Raw genomic sequence first — 19,502 nt, forward strand, 5'->3', positions numbered from 1 at the left:
CTATTAACATGAATGTATGGAAACATATGGTGTAATTTCCTGTTGCACTCTGAGTAACTTCTAAAGGAGTGGCACACAATTTACTTTAACATACTGTGTGTCTTTCTTTCCGTTCAAGAGTTCTCATCAAATTTCCCAAGCAGAATTTTATATAATTAATTTGTTTTAAATAGCACTTTATATTTAGGACAGAGGAAAGTATCTGGAGATCTAGGATACCACACATGTTGTTTTACAGTTTAAGTTGAGAATTGCTGACGGCAGTTTGATCCTGGCAGTACTCTTCCTATTAGAAAACTGTTCACTCTTGGCTGACTGCAGACTAAAGCAGCGTGTTTCTCCGAGTATCTTCCTTGCTTTTTGTGAGCAGGGAAGCTATACTTCCAACGTTTGAGGTCTTTTCTCTCTTTTAGTATGTTTGTGAATTCTTACTGGTTCATTTATACTCACCTATTGTGTCGCTTCTGTGACTAATAGTGTACACTTCAGGATGGCTGGTCAGGTAGGGCCTGCAGGCTGGTAATGCAACGAACAGACTGCATAAAAGACGGTAAAATATCCCGTTAACTGTGCAGTTGTTCTGCCTTTCAACACAAAATGAGTAACTTTGAGAGAAATACATTTTTTCAGGCAAATTCATTGATCTAGTCACAGATCTCTGAATGAAGCTCATGTACCGTATTTCTTAAGGAGAAACAAAATACTGGCTTAGTACACTTGGACACAACACACCTATAGAGATGAAGGCTAAATTTTCAGGAATGTAATCTGTCAGTTACAAAATATGTTTTTATTGTCTAATTACTCCATTTCAAATTTGAATACCTCTTTATTATTTCTCACTTAAAAAGTGTTACTATAACTCAGGGGTCCCCAAACTTTTTACACAGGGGGCCAGTTCACTGTCCCTCAGACCGTTGGAGGGCCAGACTATAAAAAAAACTATGAACAAATCCCTATGCACACTGCACATATCTTATTTTAAAGTAAAAAAGCAAAACGGAACAAATACAATATTTAAAATAAAGAACAAGTAAATTTAAATCAACAAACTGACCAGTATTTTAATGGGAACTGTGCTCCTCTCACTGACCACCAATGAAAGAAGTGCTTCTTCCGGAAGTGCGGCGGGGGGGGGGGGGCGGATAAATGGCCTCAGGGGGCCGCATGCAGCCCGTGGGCCATAGTTTGGGGACCCCTACTATAACTAAACTGTCTAAGTTTCTTATTCTTAAGCCAAGGAAGTATTAATTTGTGTTTTGTTTTTCTGCTGTTTTAGCCATTCCACAAAGTCCGTAATGGATTTCGTCAATAGCAATGAAAACATTATTTTTGTACATAACACAATTCACCTAATTTCCCAGATGGTAGACAACATCATCATTGCTTGTGGAGGAATTTTACCTCTGCTCTCTGCTGCAACGTCACCAACTGTAAGTACTTTGCCTCCATCTAGTGGTGATACTGTATAATTATATGACGAGAGCATGTCAGTGGTCCGTACTGTAAACGCGTTTATGAGGCCTAGGCCTCATATCAAAAGGTATCCAAGAGCTTAGCTCTGTAAATAGATGGACTTTAACAAAACATGTTTTTCTAAGGGAACTTCTAATTGTACAAATTTTTATTTATAAATACTTATATTTATTTGTTAGTGCTGGGTTCCAGCTACATGTATTTAGGAAAATATTTCTCTGGTAATTCTAATAAATACTTAAATATTAGCAGCAAAAAATTGTATTCTCAAAATACCTTTCTCTCACAAGCACTTATATGCAGGAAGTCTACAGAGACAAGCAGGCTAGTTCAGGGTGATGTGCAGCGGAACAGATCATCATTAGGGCATTAATGGGATTAGGAGCTAACGGAGGAAATGGAGCCAGGAAAAGGAAAAAAAAAAGAGTCATAACAATAAATTGTTTATTTTCTATGTATTGTTTACCCTTTCAAATATGTATTATAATAAATTGTTAAAACCCTTGGTCTGTATCTTAAATTTCAAATACAAGTTTATGGTTATTGTATAGTAATTAGAGCCATGAATCTAAATATATTATATATGCAATATCTTACCTTCCTATTCTCTGAGATTTTATCTTGAAGCCAGCAATTTACTTCCAAAGGAAAACCAATTTAATGAATTTTAGGAGTGTCTCTTATTTAAAACTTAGGTACCTATATAGAAAAAGTAGAAAGCTTACCATTCTTATTTTTTCTTAAAAATTTCACTATCACTGGCCTGACCTGTGGTGGCGCAGTGGATAAAGCATCGACCTGGAATACTGAGGTCGCCGGTTCAAAATCCTGGGCTTGCCTGGTCAAGGCACATATGGGAGTTGATGCTTCCTGCTCCTCCCCCTGTTCTCTCTCTATCTCTCCCCCTCTCTCTCTCTCCCCTCTCTCTCTAATAAAAATGAATAAATAAAATCTAAAAAAGTAAATAAATAAAAAATTTAAAAAAAATTTCACTATCACTAAAAACTTCAGGAAACTTTGTTACTCACATGGCCTTTAATACCATTTTTATCTGAATTTATTTACTGGCTCAACATTTATTTTAAAAATAAAGCTTTTCCCTATATATAAAACATTGATACGCATTAATATAATAAGATTGAGAGGAATTTAATGTTAATCATATGTCATTTAAAGGCGTTTTTCAACAGCTGGTCTGTGGACTGGTTTGCTAGAAATTTGTGCCAATCTCAAGAGTTAACTAAAACCCTGATGTTGTAGATTATATACCCAATGATCTTAGTTGAATTTGTTTATGCTCAGAGTGATTTCAGTCTAAGTGACTTCTGAAATAATTTTATTTTCACTGAACCCCAAGTATAATAAGGTTGAAAACCATTGATTTAAAATATAGTAGATCAAAGCTAACTTTATATTGTAGTTATCACTTTAAAAAATATATCTCTGATCTATATAAAAAAACAACTTGATTCCTTAGCTGCTTGCTGAGATGAGAAAGAATAGAGAACCATGCTTCCAATATTACCTGTGTTCTTGTACCATATTGAAAACTCATCTGGAAGCTACAAAAGTGTGCTTTCCCCAGAGAGAAACCTGTTTTGTTAAGATGTCTTGTACTTGGTGAGGCAATGTTTCCAAGTTGATCTCTGACTCAGCGTCATCAATAATGAGTTCTTTCTTCATGACTCTTTTTCTCACTACTCTGTTGTCATTGCTACCATTCCCAAAGCAGCTCTGAAACTTAAATATTAGCACCAAAAGATTGTACTCTCAAAATACCTTTCTCTCACAAGCACTTATATGCAGGAAGTCTGCAGAGACAAGCAGGCTAGTTCAGGGTGGTGTGCCGCGGAACAGATCATCATAAGGGCATTAATGGGATTAGGAGCTAACGGAGGAAATGGAGCCAGGAAAAGGAGAGGTTGATGGTGTGTACAGAGTGCAGTATCCTGTGACATTGACGGACCAGCCCTCCTCTCTAGTCTGGTTTCTTCTGGTGGTTTATATCATGCCAGTAAATTGGGAATTGTGTATGACTTCAGTGCATTCTAATATTAAGACAGGAGAAGTATTTCTTTTTCCTTCTATGCATTAAAAACTGAGTAAGTTAATATTTTCCTCCTGACACTTATTTTATCATATAAATTTTTTTGTTTTATAAATTATCATTCATTGTTATTGATTTTTAAAAGTTTGTATTTACATTCACTGTGTATTGTGAATTTAAGTATATTGTCTTAAAATTTTTGAAGAACAAAAAAAATTGACTTTATGTAACATTAGTAGTAGGTAAACATTTGCATAGGTTTCAGATAATCACATTACTAAATGTTCTTCCAAAATTTAAAGCTAAACCATCTCTATCAAGATAGGGAAAAATTAATGAAGTACATGTATTACCAATAAGCATTATGATATATATACTGTTTTACTACCCAAATTTGCATCTTTATTTTATAATGAATGTACGGTAAAGATACAGACATTTTGAGGTTTGATTTCCAAATTTATTATCCATATAATCTGACCAGTTTGGAAGTTGAAATTACTTACCACCTGGACTGTTTTCAGAAGACTTGGGTGAACTTATTCGAGTGCAGAAACCTTCCTTCATTGTCTCTGTCTGGAGTTTGCTCTTTTGGTCATAAATTGATTCTGCCTATACCTGGTCATAAGACATAGTTTTATTTCATGTTCTTTGAATGAATTGCTTCCTTAAAAGAAACAGCCGGAACGGTTTCTCCCACTTTGTGCTGGTAAAGCCATGATTGGCTCTGACTGCTAAGAGGTGCTTTCTTTGACTTGTATAATATTCTGGCTAAAAATTGTGGTGGGCAAAAGTTAGGAAGGAGAAGATTGAATAAAGAAGGAAATTAGAACTGAAGGTATTGATTTGGAAGGAATAAGTTAAAAAGGAAACATTGTCCACATCAAATTACAAAGGGAAACATTGTCATGTAGAAGGTATTGAAATTTTAAACCTATGTAAGGAGAAATTGAAATATCTGAAACAAACACTTGGTTATCTGATCATTTAGTTTAGGTTTGTGGAGTTTTTCAAAATATTCATGTATTTTACGCAGATAGGCATTTAATGAAAACTGATGAGAAAGGATGATGTGGCAGTGGTCGGAAAACTTTCTCTATGTGGATCAGAGAGGAAACATTCAGTCTTGTGGGCCGTAGAATCTCTGTCCCATCCACTCAACTCTGCATTGTTGTACAAAAGCAGCCAGACAGTTACATAAGGAATAGGTGTATGTGTGTCTGAATAAAAATTTATTTATAAAAACAGCCATTTTTTTCAAATGGGTCACATTTGACTTTTGGATCATATTTTGCCGTAATCTTCAAATAAATACAAATGTAATAGTATAATGTTTTTACTGTGAAGATTTTTGGGTCATATTTTCCGATAATCTTTAAATAAATACAAATGTCATAGTGTAGTGTTTTACTGTGAAGACTTTATTACTTATTGCCATTGAAAATTCAATAGTTATAACTTAAGATAAATTCATTCTTTTCTACAAGAACTTGAATTTGACTTACTGAACATTTATTAAAGTCTTTAGTATTTTAAAAGACAACTTTACTGATTGCATTCATTATGTTCTAGGAGATAAAACTTTTCACACTCGGTCATACTAATCTTATTTAGCATTTGACATGTCTCATGTTGAAATTGTATTTAATTTTGAGAGAGTAAGTAGAATGCTAACTCTTCTGTGTAGTCATCCATTTAAAAAACATGACTTAAAGCACAACACAGGAATATGCCTTTCCCATTTCGCGGTGTAAGTGTGGATTTCAGGTAATTTACTTCTTATTATGAAAAACAAACCTGTTTGCTGTGGTTGGTGACACTTGCACATGACCTTTTAGAAGTTTTGATTTACTGTGAGGTATATGAGTTTTAGCATAAGGCAAACCTGGTACTTGAACCACTCACTGGATATGACCTCAACCTCAACTTCATTTACTAAAAGGTGTTAATTATACTGATCCCACAAGGAGACATGTGAGAATTGTTAGGTATGTATACCTGTAAAGTGCTCCAGATGGAGAAGGCTCTTAATGAATGTTCCTTTCCTTGAGATCCTTTTGGAACTATTTGTTCAGAATTGTATCATGATAGAATAAGCTTCCCCTTTATAAAATAAGCCTGTCATGCTCAGAATTCTGAAGTTTAAAATAGGATATTTGAGACAAATTTAGTTATTATGGGTTTTAATGGCAACAATGAAAATGGTGTGATTTTCTCGTCTGCTAGTTCCTTGGCCTTGGCACAGTGCTGGTCTGACCTCTGCCCTGGGACCTCATGTGAGCACAGAGATCCAGGCCAAGGTTAACACTGAGTATTGCTGTGTGGTATCATCATGTGAGAAAATTGGTTTAGATTAATCTTACTTGTAAGAAAAGATCTTACTGAAAACCTTAAGGAAAAACATATAGTTATACAATATTTATATTATGGTGAACACCTTAAGCATAATATTCATGGAGAAATATGACTTTATTTGGAGTTTCTGTTTTGCATATATTTTTTAAAATCGTGGCAGAAAAAAGTTAAAAAAGTAATTTCAAGTCTCTAAATAAGACCAGGGTCTACCCACGAGGAAAATTTAGACCTCTTTTCCTTCCTTCCTCTCTTTCTCTCTTTCTCCTTTCCTCCCTTCCTCCCTTCTTCCACTTCTTCTTTCCTCCCTCCCTCCCAGGCTTCCTCCCTTTATTTTCTTCTTAAGTGAGGAGGGGAGATAGTGAGACAGAGTCCCACATGCACCCCGACCGGGATGCTCGAACCAGTCCAGCCACTGGCTGCAGGAGGAGAAGAGAGAGAGAGAGGGGCAGAGGGAAAGGGAGAGAAGCAGATGGTCACTTCTCCTGTGTGCTCTGACCAGGGATTGAACCCGGGATGTCCACACACTGGGCAGACACTCTATTTACTGAGCCAATGAGCCAGGGCAAATTTAGACCTCTTAATACCTATTTTGACCAGTCTTCGTTTTGAGGAAGGAACATAATATTTGTTGTTACTTATTTTTTGGAGTTAATTGTTTCCATAACTACCAGTAGTTACTTGAATCCTCTTATTTTTATTCAATACATTGTACAAGTTGGTCATAAATTAAAGTAAGGAATTGGTGGAAAAAATGAAGAGAAGCAAGGAACATAGTATAACAACAAATTGCATAATCACTTTCTGACTTTAGGTTGATACCAGATCACTGAATGTTTACAGTTTAACTCGGTGTCACTTAATGGTTTCATTTTCTCTTTTATAGAAAAATAATAGAGACTGGTATTTCTGGCTTTCCTAATAGCCATATTGTTATGATTTTGAAACTTTGATATTTTTTTTATCTTTTTTCTGTTAGAGAACAAAGTCATAATTTTAATTTATGATTTCTTTTATCAGAATATTTAGTTAATAGATTTGGAAATATTTTTTTTGGTTCATCACATGACACTAAATTATACTTTAGTATTCTCAGAAAGCTTTTATATGCTTTCTTAATAAAGCACCATGTAAATAGTGTATTTTGAAATTTATGCCCACATATATTTTTTTCAAAAATCAGAATAGGAATGGTTGAAGACTTTTATTGTGAACTTAATTCTATTCAGATTTTAAAAATATTTTGAATATAATTCTTAAAAGATTCTAAAACTCCCTGGCTGGTTGGCTCAGCAGTAGAGCATCGGCCTGGCATGCAGGGGACCCGGGTTCGATTCCCGGCCAGGGCACATAGGAGAAGCGCCCATTTGCTTCTCCACCCCCCCCCCCTCCTCTCTGTCTCTCTCTTCCCCTCCCGCAGCCAAGGCTCCATTGGAGCAAAGATGGTCCGGGCGCTGGGGATGGCTCCTTGGCCTCTGCCCCAGGCGCTAGAGTGGCTCTGGTCGTGGCAGAGCGACGCCCCGGAGGGGCAGAGCATTGCCCCCTGGTGGACAGAGCGTAGCCCCTGGTGGGCATGCCGGGTGGATCCCGGTCGGGCGCATGCAGGAGTCTGTCTGACTGTCTCTCCCCATTTCCAGCTTCAGAAAAAATACAAAAAAAAAAAAAGATTCTAAAACTGAGTAAAATAGCTGTGTAAGTAGGTATGCAGGTCTCATTAATTTATCAATAAATTCTTTTTTTAGCAAGGAAATGTGGTCTTTAAGTTATAATCACTTGAATATTCTATTCTTGTATCAACTCCTGGAGTTTTGATCTATAGGAAGGGCTCAAAACTATAACATGATTTCTTAAAGAAAATTCTAGAAGTTTGCTATAGTCATTTATGCCTAAAATAGTACAGTTAGGGCTTTTAGAGAAATGTTACATTGGTTCATTTATTAAATATTCCCTTAGTCATCAGCTAGGAAAAGGTATTTGTTTTACCATGTAGAATATGCATAATTTCTAATATCTGAAATATATTTACATGTTATTTGAGCAGTTATTCTAATGAGTGAAAGACATAGTCTACGTATTTGATAGTTAATCTTAATCATTGTAAATTATAAAGTGATTGCCTCTTTGAATTTTTGCTTTTATTAAAATAATCAAATATAACTTTTAAATATATTATTTTGTTTTAATTTTACATTGTATTTTTATTTAATTTTAATAATTTTCTTTTCTTGTACTTTTTTGGTCCGTTGTCTGTTTTGTCTAATGCATGTCCAGGGTTCTAAGGTTAGTATTACTTCAGTAATTTTCAGGATTTTAGTTTAAAATTTTATTTTTACTTTATGAAATTTTTGACTTTGTTATATTTTGTGTTTCCATGCCATCTTTAATATTAGGCATGTCTTATGCATATTTTAAAGATTCATGAAAAGGATTATTTTCTTAGTTCATTGATGAATTACTATTTTATTATCAACAAAATCTTTAGACTAAGGTATGATAATATAATGAAAACAATATTCTAGGCATATGTACAATCAGGTGTTGACTGCTTCCAATGAAAGCACACTGGGTGGAATATATTAAGATTAGTAATAATTGTTTGGAAATGTCCTTTATTTTTATACATGTTTTGATGTTTATATCAAAATTATAGATTTGATGTTTCATCAAAATTATAAGTTATTTTTATGTATAATGAAATAGGAACTCCATTTTAGATTATGGTTTGTGTTAAGAAAAATTTTTATTTAAAAGTTTTTGTTTAGCAAAAAGTAACTGGCAAATTATATGGATAGCTAATATTTCTGTTTATGAGTTCTGTATATAACTCATTTAAAAATGAAATTGAAGATTAAGTCTTGTAGATCCCAAAAGACTCAAAAATAAGACCTTGACTAACAAAGTGAGTTAGATTTTTAATAACTTAAGGAATTCAGAATGATGAAGAATTTGAGTACATATTTGTATATATCCTAAAATTCTAGTATTTTGAAAAATTATTCAGAATATTTATTAGATCTGAGCAAAGACCAGATCTTCCATTCTATTGTAAAAAGTTGTACTGATAGATGTGATTTAAAGGAGGTTTTACATAGAATGAATTTCTCTGCTTTTGATTATAATTTTGTTGTGTGGTGGTCACAGGTGTTTTGTTCATACTATGCAATGACCCTCTGTATCGAGGGAGTGCTCAGAGATAAGGCGTGCACTTCGAACATCCAGTAATGAACAGTCTTTCTTTGGACTACAGACACTGAATTGGCAGAATGTTGTAAAGAAATATTGAAAACAAGATTTTAAAATATTTTCAAGTTAAATGAAGAAATAATGATTTTGCCACTATTTTGATGTTAAATGGAAAAAAGTTGTTTATTCTGCATTTGGAATTAAGTTACATAATGCTTTCAGTAGTCACCTATCATTTTCAATACCTACCCAGTATGCAAGAAGTGTTTAAAAGTTGCCTTTAAAAAATGACTGTTTTCTGCTGACATTTCCATGTTAATTTGAGCAGAAATATGTTTAAGTAGAATGATGGGTATAAGCAATGTCGAAATGAAACATTAAATTGGAGCAGATACTTATAATACATGCTTACCTTGTAGTTTAATTTATCATTTGAAGAACTAAAGTTGATCTATATGGCTAATATGCCTGTTTTTAGAAAATTTAAACAGTAGCATTTTTTTATTTATAAAGTATTATTTGCTTTACTTTGCTCTTTGAGGCATTGAGAAAAATGAGGCCTAGTCAGAATGAACCAAAATAACTAAAATGTTATCTAAAAAAACAATGAAAAATAAGAAATGTCGCTGTTGCTTATAAAATCCAATTATTTATCTCAAAAATTAGAACACTTTGTAACATTCTTCTTGAAAGCAAGAGATTATATTTTATCATAGACGATATCTTGGTGAAAATGCAATGTTACCAACCTAGAATTCTATTAATTCATCGTATTTCTAGTGATTATGTCTATAGAAGAATTATCTTCTCGATTATTATTACCTTTGATTTTTGCTGTACATTTACGATGCCTAGTGGTTTTAGTTTATTCTGAAATGGATAAGAAATTGTTATATATTCTAATTTGAAAGTCTTATTTTGCCCAATGAAAGTGCCATATACCTTCCCTATTGTTACACATTTATGGGAAATAAAAATTAACACATTTTGTATAAACAAGAGTGAGGAATTTAGCAAAGACATAGGAATTTTATATTTCTTAAATAATAAAAGAATTGACACTAATAAAGATAAAAATGTGCTATCATTTCTAATTATTTTTGCAAAGTGATCTTCAGTTTGAAATGTGGTTTTTATAGGTAGGTAACAATATTTAAATCTAACATTGGTTTTAAAAATAGCCTTTTCCTTTATTCAGGAATAAATCATTGGTAAAATAATCAAATTTGATGACCAGCTCTTATGATATATTGAATTAGGTTATAAATTATTATAATCTGTTTTGTTTGTGAAACATACTGAACATACTAAAGTATTCTTTACCTGTAATATGTACATATTAAGATTTCCAAATGTTAACGAGTCTTAAATCCTCTTTTTTAAAGACGGAACTGGAAAACATTGAAGTGACACAAGGCATGTCAGCTGAGACAGCAGTGACGTTCCTCAGCCGATTGATGGCTATGGTTGATGTCCTTGTATTTGCCAGCTCTCTAAATTTCAGTGAAATTGAAGCTGAAAAAAACATGTCTTCTGGAGGGTTAATGCGACAGTGCCTCAGGCTAGGTGAGTAAGAATAAAGGTGTGTGTTATATAATTACCTACAGATTTGTTTTTTGACACTGTGATACATAAATTATTGATAATACAATCTGAGGACTATATAATATAGAGGTTATTATAGTAAATTACAGAAAATTATAGTATCTTCACATTGGAGATTTATAAACTTGATCATCTTGAATGGATTATAATTTGAAATAGAATTAAATATATTTTGAATTATTTAAAAATCAATAGGACTGTAACCTTTTTCATTGAAGTGATTTTAATAGAACTCATTTATTAATTCTTTTTTTGATACACTAATGCAGAATGTAGTTGTACTGGGCACTCACATATCAGAAAATTCAGGACATACCCATAATATTGATGGACAGACTGGCTGTGCCAGCCTCACTGTGCTCCTCAGTGGGGATCGTTAATGCTATAAACATCACTGTATTGGTGCTGTTTGCCTCCTATCTTGTGTTTTAAAGAAACTTAGCACTGATACAATATTGTACATTATATATAATTTAAAAAGAAAAATTAATTTAAGAGAACAGGAGGCCATATGGCTCCTTCCAAATATTAATTTTTTAAAAAAAGGAAAGAAAATAAAATTTAGTGTGGGCAACTCAGTCAATTTAGATCAGCTCTAGGCAAGAATCATTTCACCTCCCTTACCTTTCTTAAAGGGGAAATGTATTTATCATAGTTAGACTTCACAGAGAACAGAAAGCTGTTCTTTACATACTTGCCATAGAGCATGAGCAGGGGGCAAGGGAGGGTGTGAGAAAGCAAGAAGGTAGTAGATAGGGAAGAAATTCCTGATGTATGCTCTTTTAACCCATAATTTAAAAAATTATGTAAAAATCAATACATGTGTAATTTCAGGAGAGAAGTTTCTGATCTAAGGAAGGATTAGAAACTGCTTTAAGAAGGACAGTGTAACATGATTATAATTGTCATTTCACCATGTATTTATATGTCAAGTATCATGTTTATACTTTAAATATATATAATTTTATTTGTCAGTTGTAACAAAATTTAAAAAAATATGATAGAATGGAACCTACTTTTTTTGTTTTGTATTTTTTAAAGACAAACAGGCTAAAGCAATCATTTCACAACATGATAATTATAGAGAGAGATGAGCTCACACAGAAGTCTCTCTGACCACGACAGCAGAGGGATGATGTCTTGTGGGACATCCTGGACATGGCCACTGATAAGCCGTAGTGTCTGAGAGGGTGGACATGGGGAGAAGAAGAAATAGTTTTAAAGGCCTCAGTATCTGCAAACCAACATATATTTGGTTACTTTGAGTTTTTATTTTTGAATGTATTCTAAAACTTAACTGCTGATTTTATTTTATCCTAATAATTCCTAGCAGATTTTTTTTTATCCATAGGAATGTTTTATAAGTATTACTAAAGGAAACAATTATACATCAATATATGCCATTTACTGTTCTAAGAACCATATGTATGTTAATTCAATCAATCCTTACAAGGATCCTGTAAGGAAATATGTTTATACTTATATAGGCAGTTTAAGCAGCTGGCCCACAAGCATGCAGGTCACATGAAGCATAGCCAGGATTCAAACTCAGGTGGTCTGATTCCGAAGTCAATAGTGTTTATTACTATACTTTAGTGCTTCTTAAAATAAAGAAATACATAAATAATGCTTGTTCTTACTGAATGCTTATTGACAAAGGTCATTGACTTTCCCACCATGAAGAAAGGTGAACATTAGGATTTGTGAGAGTTGCCAAGGCAGTCAGTTTACAGAAAGAAGTCTTATTATCCAAAAGAACTTATCAAATACAGATAACTAAGTTTTTAAGAATTTTTATTGAGTCATAAAATTTAGCATGTTGAATGAAGGAAGGGATAGAATATGGAGGAGTACACTGGGAACTTCAAAAGCCCTGATGACATTCTGTTTCTTTAGCTAGCACATGGGTACATTGGTAGTACATGGGTATTTTGTTTTATTTTTTTAATTACATATATTTTATATGTACTTTCCATTCTATATTTCATAATTATCAAAACTATTTGATCTAGTTGATTTTAAGAACTGTAATGGGATGGGGGAAAGGGAAAGAAATAGAAAAAGAACACAGCAACCTTTTTTAACGTGTCAAAGTCAGTTTATGTTAATAATAAGCTTTTGGTTTCTTAAATAGTTTGTTGTGTTGCTGTGAGAAACTGTTTGGAGTGTCGGCAGAGACAGAGAGACAGAGGGAACAAGTCTTCCCATGGAAGCAGTAAACCTCAGGAAGTGCCCCAAAATGTGCCTGCCACAGCGGCTTCCAAGGTAAGTCAGTGTTTCCATGTTAAATATAATGTATCTTAAAATGTTTTTTAAAGTTTAGGAGAACAAACTGTATGATATTGTTAAATGAAAGACCAAAGGTTTGGTAATCAGACCCACTAGGCTCCAGTGCTGGCTTCTCCTCTTATAATCGTTTTACTAAGGGTATTGAACCACTCTGAGACTTGGGGTTTAAATTTTTAAATGAAGATACTAATAACTTCTACTTCATGTGGTTCTTTTATTATATATATATTTTAAGTTAGAGGAGGGAAGGTAGACAGATGCCCACATGTGCTTTGACTGGGATCCACCTGGCAACCCCCATCTGGGGCTGATGCTCGAACCAGTCAAGCCACTGGCTGTGAAGAGAAGAGAGAGAAAAGGAGGACAGGGAGGAGAAGAGAAGCAGATGGTCTCTTCACGCCCTGACTGGGGATTGAACCCAGAATGTCCGCATACCTGGCCAGTGCTCTATCCCCTGAGCCAACTGGCCAGGGCCAGCTTCATAGGGTTCTTATAAAGATTATAACATACCTAGCTCTGAAAGTTCTTAGCTATAACTGTTTTTAGTACATATATTTTTTGCAGAGTTCAATATATATTGAATAATAAATGAACAATGAATAAAATAAATATAATATATACTGCATGAGTGAATAATGCTCTTTTTAAACTGATGTGGTCTTAGTGATAGACGTTCACATAATGTTCAACAAAAATATATTAAATGTTCAGGAAATGAATAAAAAATGTTGCGTATTTTGGAATGTACCAGTAATTATTGTTGTGAATTAGCTCTTTATCATGTTTGACTCTGCAGCTTGCCCCCTTCCCATTGCTTTTTGCCATTTTAGTCACACTGTTGACTTCATTTCATCAGAATAATTGATTTTGTTCTTGTTTGATTTCTTATTGACTTTTTTTTTTTTTTTTTTGTATTTTTCTGAAGCTAGAAACGGGGAGGCAGTCAGACAGACTCCTGCATGCACCTGATGGGGATGCACCTGGCACGCCCACCAGGGGGCGACGCTCTGCCCATCCGGGGCGTCACTCTGTTGTGACCAGAGCCACTCTAGCGCCTGGGGCAGAGGCCACAGAGCCATCCCCAGCGCCTGGGCCATCTTTTTGCTCCAATGGAGCCTCGGCTGCTGGAGGAGAAGAGAGAGACAGAGAGGAAGGAGAGGGGGAAGGGTGGAGAAGCAGATGGGCGTCTCTCCTGTGTGCCCTGGCCGGGAATCGAACCAGGGACTTCCACACGCAGGCCAACGCTCTACCACTGAGCCAACCGGCCAGGGCCTTCTTATTGACTTTTATATGGGTTCTTTTCTGGAAATTTCTATCCTTTTCACCCAGCTAGAATCTGTTGTACTCTTGGCTGTAAATGATGGAAACTGTTTTGAGATACCCTTACTGCTGCCTGCCCCAGGGTAGATATCTGTCCGATATTATCATAAAACCCACACTCTTATCACTTACTATTAACTAGATGATTGATATATATATATATATTGTTTTGTTTTGTTTTTTTGTATTTCTCTGAAGCTGGAAACGGGAGAGACAGTCAGACAGACTCCCGCACACACCCAACCGGGATCCACCCGGCACACGCACCAGGGGGCGACGCTCTGCCCCTCCGGGGCGTCGCTCTGTTGCGACCAGAGCCACTCTAGCACCTGGGGCAGTGGCCAAGGAGCCATCCCCAGCGCCTGGGCCATCTTTGCTCCAGTGGAGCCTAGGCTGCTGGAGGGGAAGAGAGAGACGGAGAGGAAGGAGAGGGGGAGGGGTGGAGAAGCAGATGGGCGCTTCTCCTGTGTGACCTGGCCGGGAATCAAACCTGGGACTTCTGCACGCCAGGCCGACGCTCTACTACTGAGCCAACCGGCCAGGGCCATATGATTGATATTAACACTGGTTTATTTTTTTTATTTTTGCTCAGTAAGTGAAGGCGTGAAGTAGAAATTTAATTCATTTAAAAAGTCCTGTGGCTTCAAACGTCTGCTAATTTTAAACAGAATAGCCACATAATAAGTATGTCTGTATTGAGGCATCTTTCTTTTTCACTGCTTTTAGAGAAACATTCTTAGGATGATTAGACTATGTATGTAGTACATACAGTATTGTACTGCCCTCAAGTTTCTACATGGCTCTTCATTGCTTAAGAATTTAAGTATAAATACATCAGCAGTAATGCCACTTGGTATTTGTGTGACTACAGTAGACTTTAATTTACTTGTGGGCATGCCATTCCTTGTACATCTTTATAATTTCAGAACTTGCTTAGCATCAGGAGTGCTTTATCAGAAGAGCACAGACCTAGAATCAGACAGTTCTGAGTTTATATCCTGGCTCTACCACTACTGGTTTTGTGACGTAAGGCAAATCCCCTAATCTCCTATGGCTCAGTTTTTCAGTCTTTAAGGTGGATCAAATATGAACTTACATGGTGTTTGTATGACTTAAAATGCAATAATGTATTAAAGTACTTAATTCCTCACATGCAGTGAGCATTCACTAATACTAATTCTCTTCCTCTCTCTAGCAGTTATCACTCATTATATGAACTCATGTAATTAATATACATATATATATATTACTATTTTTGAGAACTTTCACCTTAAAGATGCCTGTACTTATATCAGGAGGCAATAGGGAGCTTTTCAGGACTATCAAGCCAAGCATTACTGTGATTTAAGAATAAAAAAAGCCAAGTAACAAGGAATTTTGTAGTATTTTAGTTGAGGAAATCTGTGTTTCTTGCAAGAACTTTGGCAATGAAAAATGAATAAGAAATGATGAATATAGAAATATTGGGGGAAAAGTTGACTTAGTGAGATAACACATTTCAGAACAGAGAATCAATGGACCTGGTTGGTGAGGTTTGTTTGTTTAATTCCTCCCTGGTTTTTTAATGTTTCACTTTAATATGTTTTTAATGTGTTAACCATAGTTAATTTGGATGCCTTACTAACTTGAGTGAATTTGCATGAGTCACACATCTTTATTGGGCCTCATTTTTTTTATACTTCTTAAAAGAGAGCAATAATACCAGTTTTTTTTTATTCAAAAATATCTTTATAAGGATCAAATTCCATTATGTCCATAGAACCCCTTTGTAACATGGTATATAAGTTAAAGTATTTATATATTTTTTTCATTTATGCTGTCAATGTGTTATTTTCTTTAATTGTCCTGGGATAAATGTTATTATCCTATGCTATCACTGAAGTTTATAGGGTTAAGTATCTCAACTAAGGTTACATTGCTGGTAACGTTCGAAGTTCTAATGGAAACCAAGTACTATCAGCTTTCACATGCCCTGCTCTTTTTGTTGTTCTGTGCTGCAGTGGGACTAGGCATCTTAGTTCAGGAACGAAATAACATCATTGAGGGCTATGGAAAATTAGAAGGAGGCCTTTATTTAGTTAGTTAGTTAGTTAGTTGGTTAGTTATTGTAACAGAGACAGAGAGAAAGATAGAGAAAGGGACAGTTACGGACAGACAGACAGGAAGGGAGAGAGATGAGAATCATCAATTCTTTGTTGTGGCTCCTTAGTCTCCTTTGTTGTTCATTGATTGCTCTCTCAATATGTGCCTTGACTTGGGGAGCTGCAGCAGGGCAGGTGACCCCTTGCTCAAGCCAGCGACCTTTGGGCTCAAGACAGTGACCATGGAGTCATGTCTATAATCCCACACTCAAGCCAGTGACCCCACACTAAAGCTGGATGAGCCTGTGTTCAAGCCGGCGACCTTGAAGTTTCGAACCTGGGTCTTCTGCATCCCAGTCCGATGCTCTATTCACTGTGCCACCACCTGCTTAGGCTATTTTTAATTAGAGTGATAGCAAGTTACTCTATTTGTAGGAATTATATTTTGTACATTACATATAATACCTAATTCAGTTCATGCAGTTCTTAACATGTTATGTCCACACAATTCTTACCATGTTGTGTAGGTGAAAATGAACTAGATGAGTTTCAGAGAATTTGACTCTTATTGGTTTGCTCCGTGACACATTACATAAAACTTATCAATTTTTGTATCTTCAGATATAAAAAGAACTTTTATGGTAATGATCTTTAATGTCTTTCAGCTTTAACAGTAAAGCTATGTTTGAATTTTTCTATACATTTTAAAATATATTCTACAAGGAAGGATGGCTGATATCTATTCTATTGTGAGCCATTTCAACTAGATCATAAGTCACCTTTGTCCTGCTTATAACAACAATTAAGAAAATTTGGTAAAACAATAAATGTTTTAAAAATTGCTTGGATCCCATAATGCCCACTTGTCACTTCTACCTTAATCATCATTCCCATCTTTTTGTTTATCTCATACTGGAATTCCCAGCCATGTATCCTGACTTTAAAACTTGCTTCTGGCCCACTGTGCCTCAGGTGAGTCTCTGGGCTTTCAGTCAAGATCTTCAGATTTTTGCATTCGAATACTATTTTTGTCTGGATTGGATTGTTTGAAATATTTTTAAGTTTACCTTTTCTAACTTTTTGTCACTCAGGAAATGCTATTCACGTAAAATTTTATATAATAATATAATTTAATAGTCTAATATTATAAAAGCATTATGGCTAAATGAAACCTGGTGACTCAAAGAGATTTATAAACTAGAGGTAGGGAAAGTGAGACTCAGAGAACTTTAATAATAAGCCCAAGGTCATACAGCAGAGATTAGAGCCCAGATTTTCTGAAGTCTGAAATCAGTGTTTTTTCTACCACAATCTTACCGGCTTTTCCAAGGCTATATTAGTAGCTCTGGCAAAAGGAACACTAGTAATGAAAATTGACATGTGTATGAGAAAAGAAAAATTATCTTAGAATAGAATATTGTTAATAACTTATCCAGTAATGAGGAAGTAAAGAATCTGGGCAATTTCATGCCTGTATTAGAGATATTAGAAATTATGTTACTATGTAAGTTAATGTATTTTGCTAGTTTTGTAACAATTCTCTTTATTTTTAGACTCCATTAGAAAATGTTCCGGGTAATCTTTCTCCTATCAAGGACCCTGACAGACTCCTTCAGGACGTTGATATCAATCGCCTCCGTGCGGTTGTCTTTCGGGATGTGGTAAGTGATGCCTGCTTGATTTTCCAGGAAAAACCTTCCACTGTCATTTGTGGAAAATCATTTCAATTTTAGAAGAAAGCTGAATATTAAAACAAAAGATGCCAATTTCAGAAATTGTGGGGTTTATAATGGCTTTCTCTGAAAGCTTATTGATATGTTTTTGTTTATTTATTTGTTTGTTTGTTTGTTTTAATTTAATGAGAGGAGGGGAGGCAGAGACAGACTTCCGCATGCACCCAGACCAGGATCCACCCAGCAAGCCCAGTAGTGGGTGATGATCTGCCCATCTCAGACCCTTGCTTCGTTGCAACCAGAGCCATTTTTTTAGCACCTGAGGAGGAGGCCATGCAGCCATCCTCAGCACCAGGGGCCAACTCGCTCCAGTCGAGCCTTGGCTTTAGAAGGGAAGGAGAAGAGGGAGGGAGGGACAGAGAGAGAAAGAAGCGAGAGGGGTGGGGTACAGAAGCAGATGGGCACCTCTCCTGTCTTCCCTGACTGGGAATCGAACCTGGGACTTTCACACGCTGGGCCAATGGTCTACCAAATGGCCAGGGCCTTTTTATTTTTTTAATTAAGTGAAATTCTGATATGAGTTGAATATATACCAAAAAAAATGTAATTCGTTTTATCTTAAATCGCCTACTCCTCTTTTATTATTCCTTGTTCTGTGTGTAGGTACTGAAAAGTTTGTCATCACCAGTGTTTCTTATATTATGAATAAAAGGTATTAATTCGTTGTGATAGTACTAGCATTTACTTTTTTGGGGGGGACAATTACTTTTGAAAGGAGGATCTGCATTTTAAAAATATAGATACCATCCTGGCTGGTTTGCTCAGTGATAGAGCATCAGACCAGCGTGTGGAAGTCTGGGGTTTGCTTCCTGGCCAAGGCACACAAGAGAAGCGCCCATCTGCTTCTCCACTCTTCCCGCTCTCCTTTCTCTCTCTCTTCCCCTTCCATAGCCAAGGCTCCATTAGAGCAAAGTTGGCCCCCAGGGGCTGAGGACAGCTCCATGGCCTCCACCTCAGGCGCTAGAATGGCTCCGGCCGCAATGGAGCAATGCCCCAGATGGACAGAGCATCGCCCCCTGGTGGGCATGCTGGGTGAATCCCAGTTGGGCGCATGAGGGAGTCTGTCTGACTGCCTCCCTGCTTTTAAGTTTGGAAAAATACAAATACACACACACACACACACACACACACACACACACACACCTATGATAAATTGAGTTAGTAAGGTAGCTTTAATAAAGCTTAAGGAAAAGATAGCTTAAGGAGGCAGTTTCACGGAACACTTCAATTGTATGATCAATTATTCAAAGTAAGTAAATATTAGATTGGCCTTTCTCTATACTGTATAGAAACATATAGTACTGCAGAGCAGATTCTATATAGACAGTGCTTCTTTTTATTTTAAGCGAGACAGAGACAGGAAGAGAGAGATGAGAAGGATAAACTTGTAGTGTATCACTTTTGTTGTTCAATGAT

The 19,502-nt window shown here is 35.7% G+C and overlaps 1 protein-coding gene across 3 annotated transcripts in view; it reads left to right on the forward strand.

The window, feature by feature from the left end:
* The window catches only part of NBEA (neurobeachin), a 739,008-nt gene that overhangs the window by 187,683 nt on the left and 531,823 nt on the right, over positions 1–19,502 (forward strand). For all 3 annotated transcript variants that reach the window (XM_066381029.1, XM_066381023.1, XM_066381024.1), the window contains exons 24-27: positions 1,280–1,433; positions 10,444–10,624; positions 12,798–12,928; positions 17,907–18,014. In XM_066381029.1, coding sequence (XP_066237126.1) covers positions 1,280–1,433; positions 10,444–10,624; positions 12,798–12,928; positions 17,907–18,014 — 574 coding nt within the window. The remainder of the gene's footprint in view (positions 1–1,279; positions 1,434–10,443; positions 10,625–12,797; positions 12,929–17,906; positions 18,015–19,502) is intronic.

The sequence above is a fragment of the Saccopteryx leptura genome, chromosome 4 (assembly GCF_036850995.1).
Source record: "Saccopteryx leptura isolate mSacLep1 chromosome 4, mSacLep1_pri_phased_curated, whole genome shotgun sequence".
NCBI lineage: Eukaryota > Metazoa > Chordata > Mammalia > Chiroptera > Emballonuridae > Saccopteryx > Saccopteryx leptura.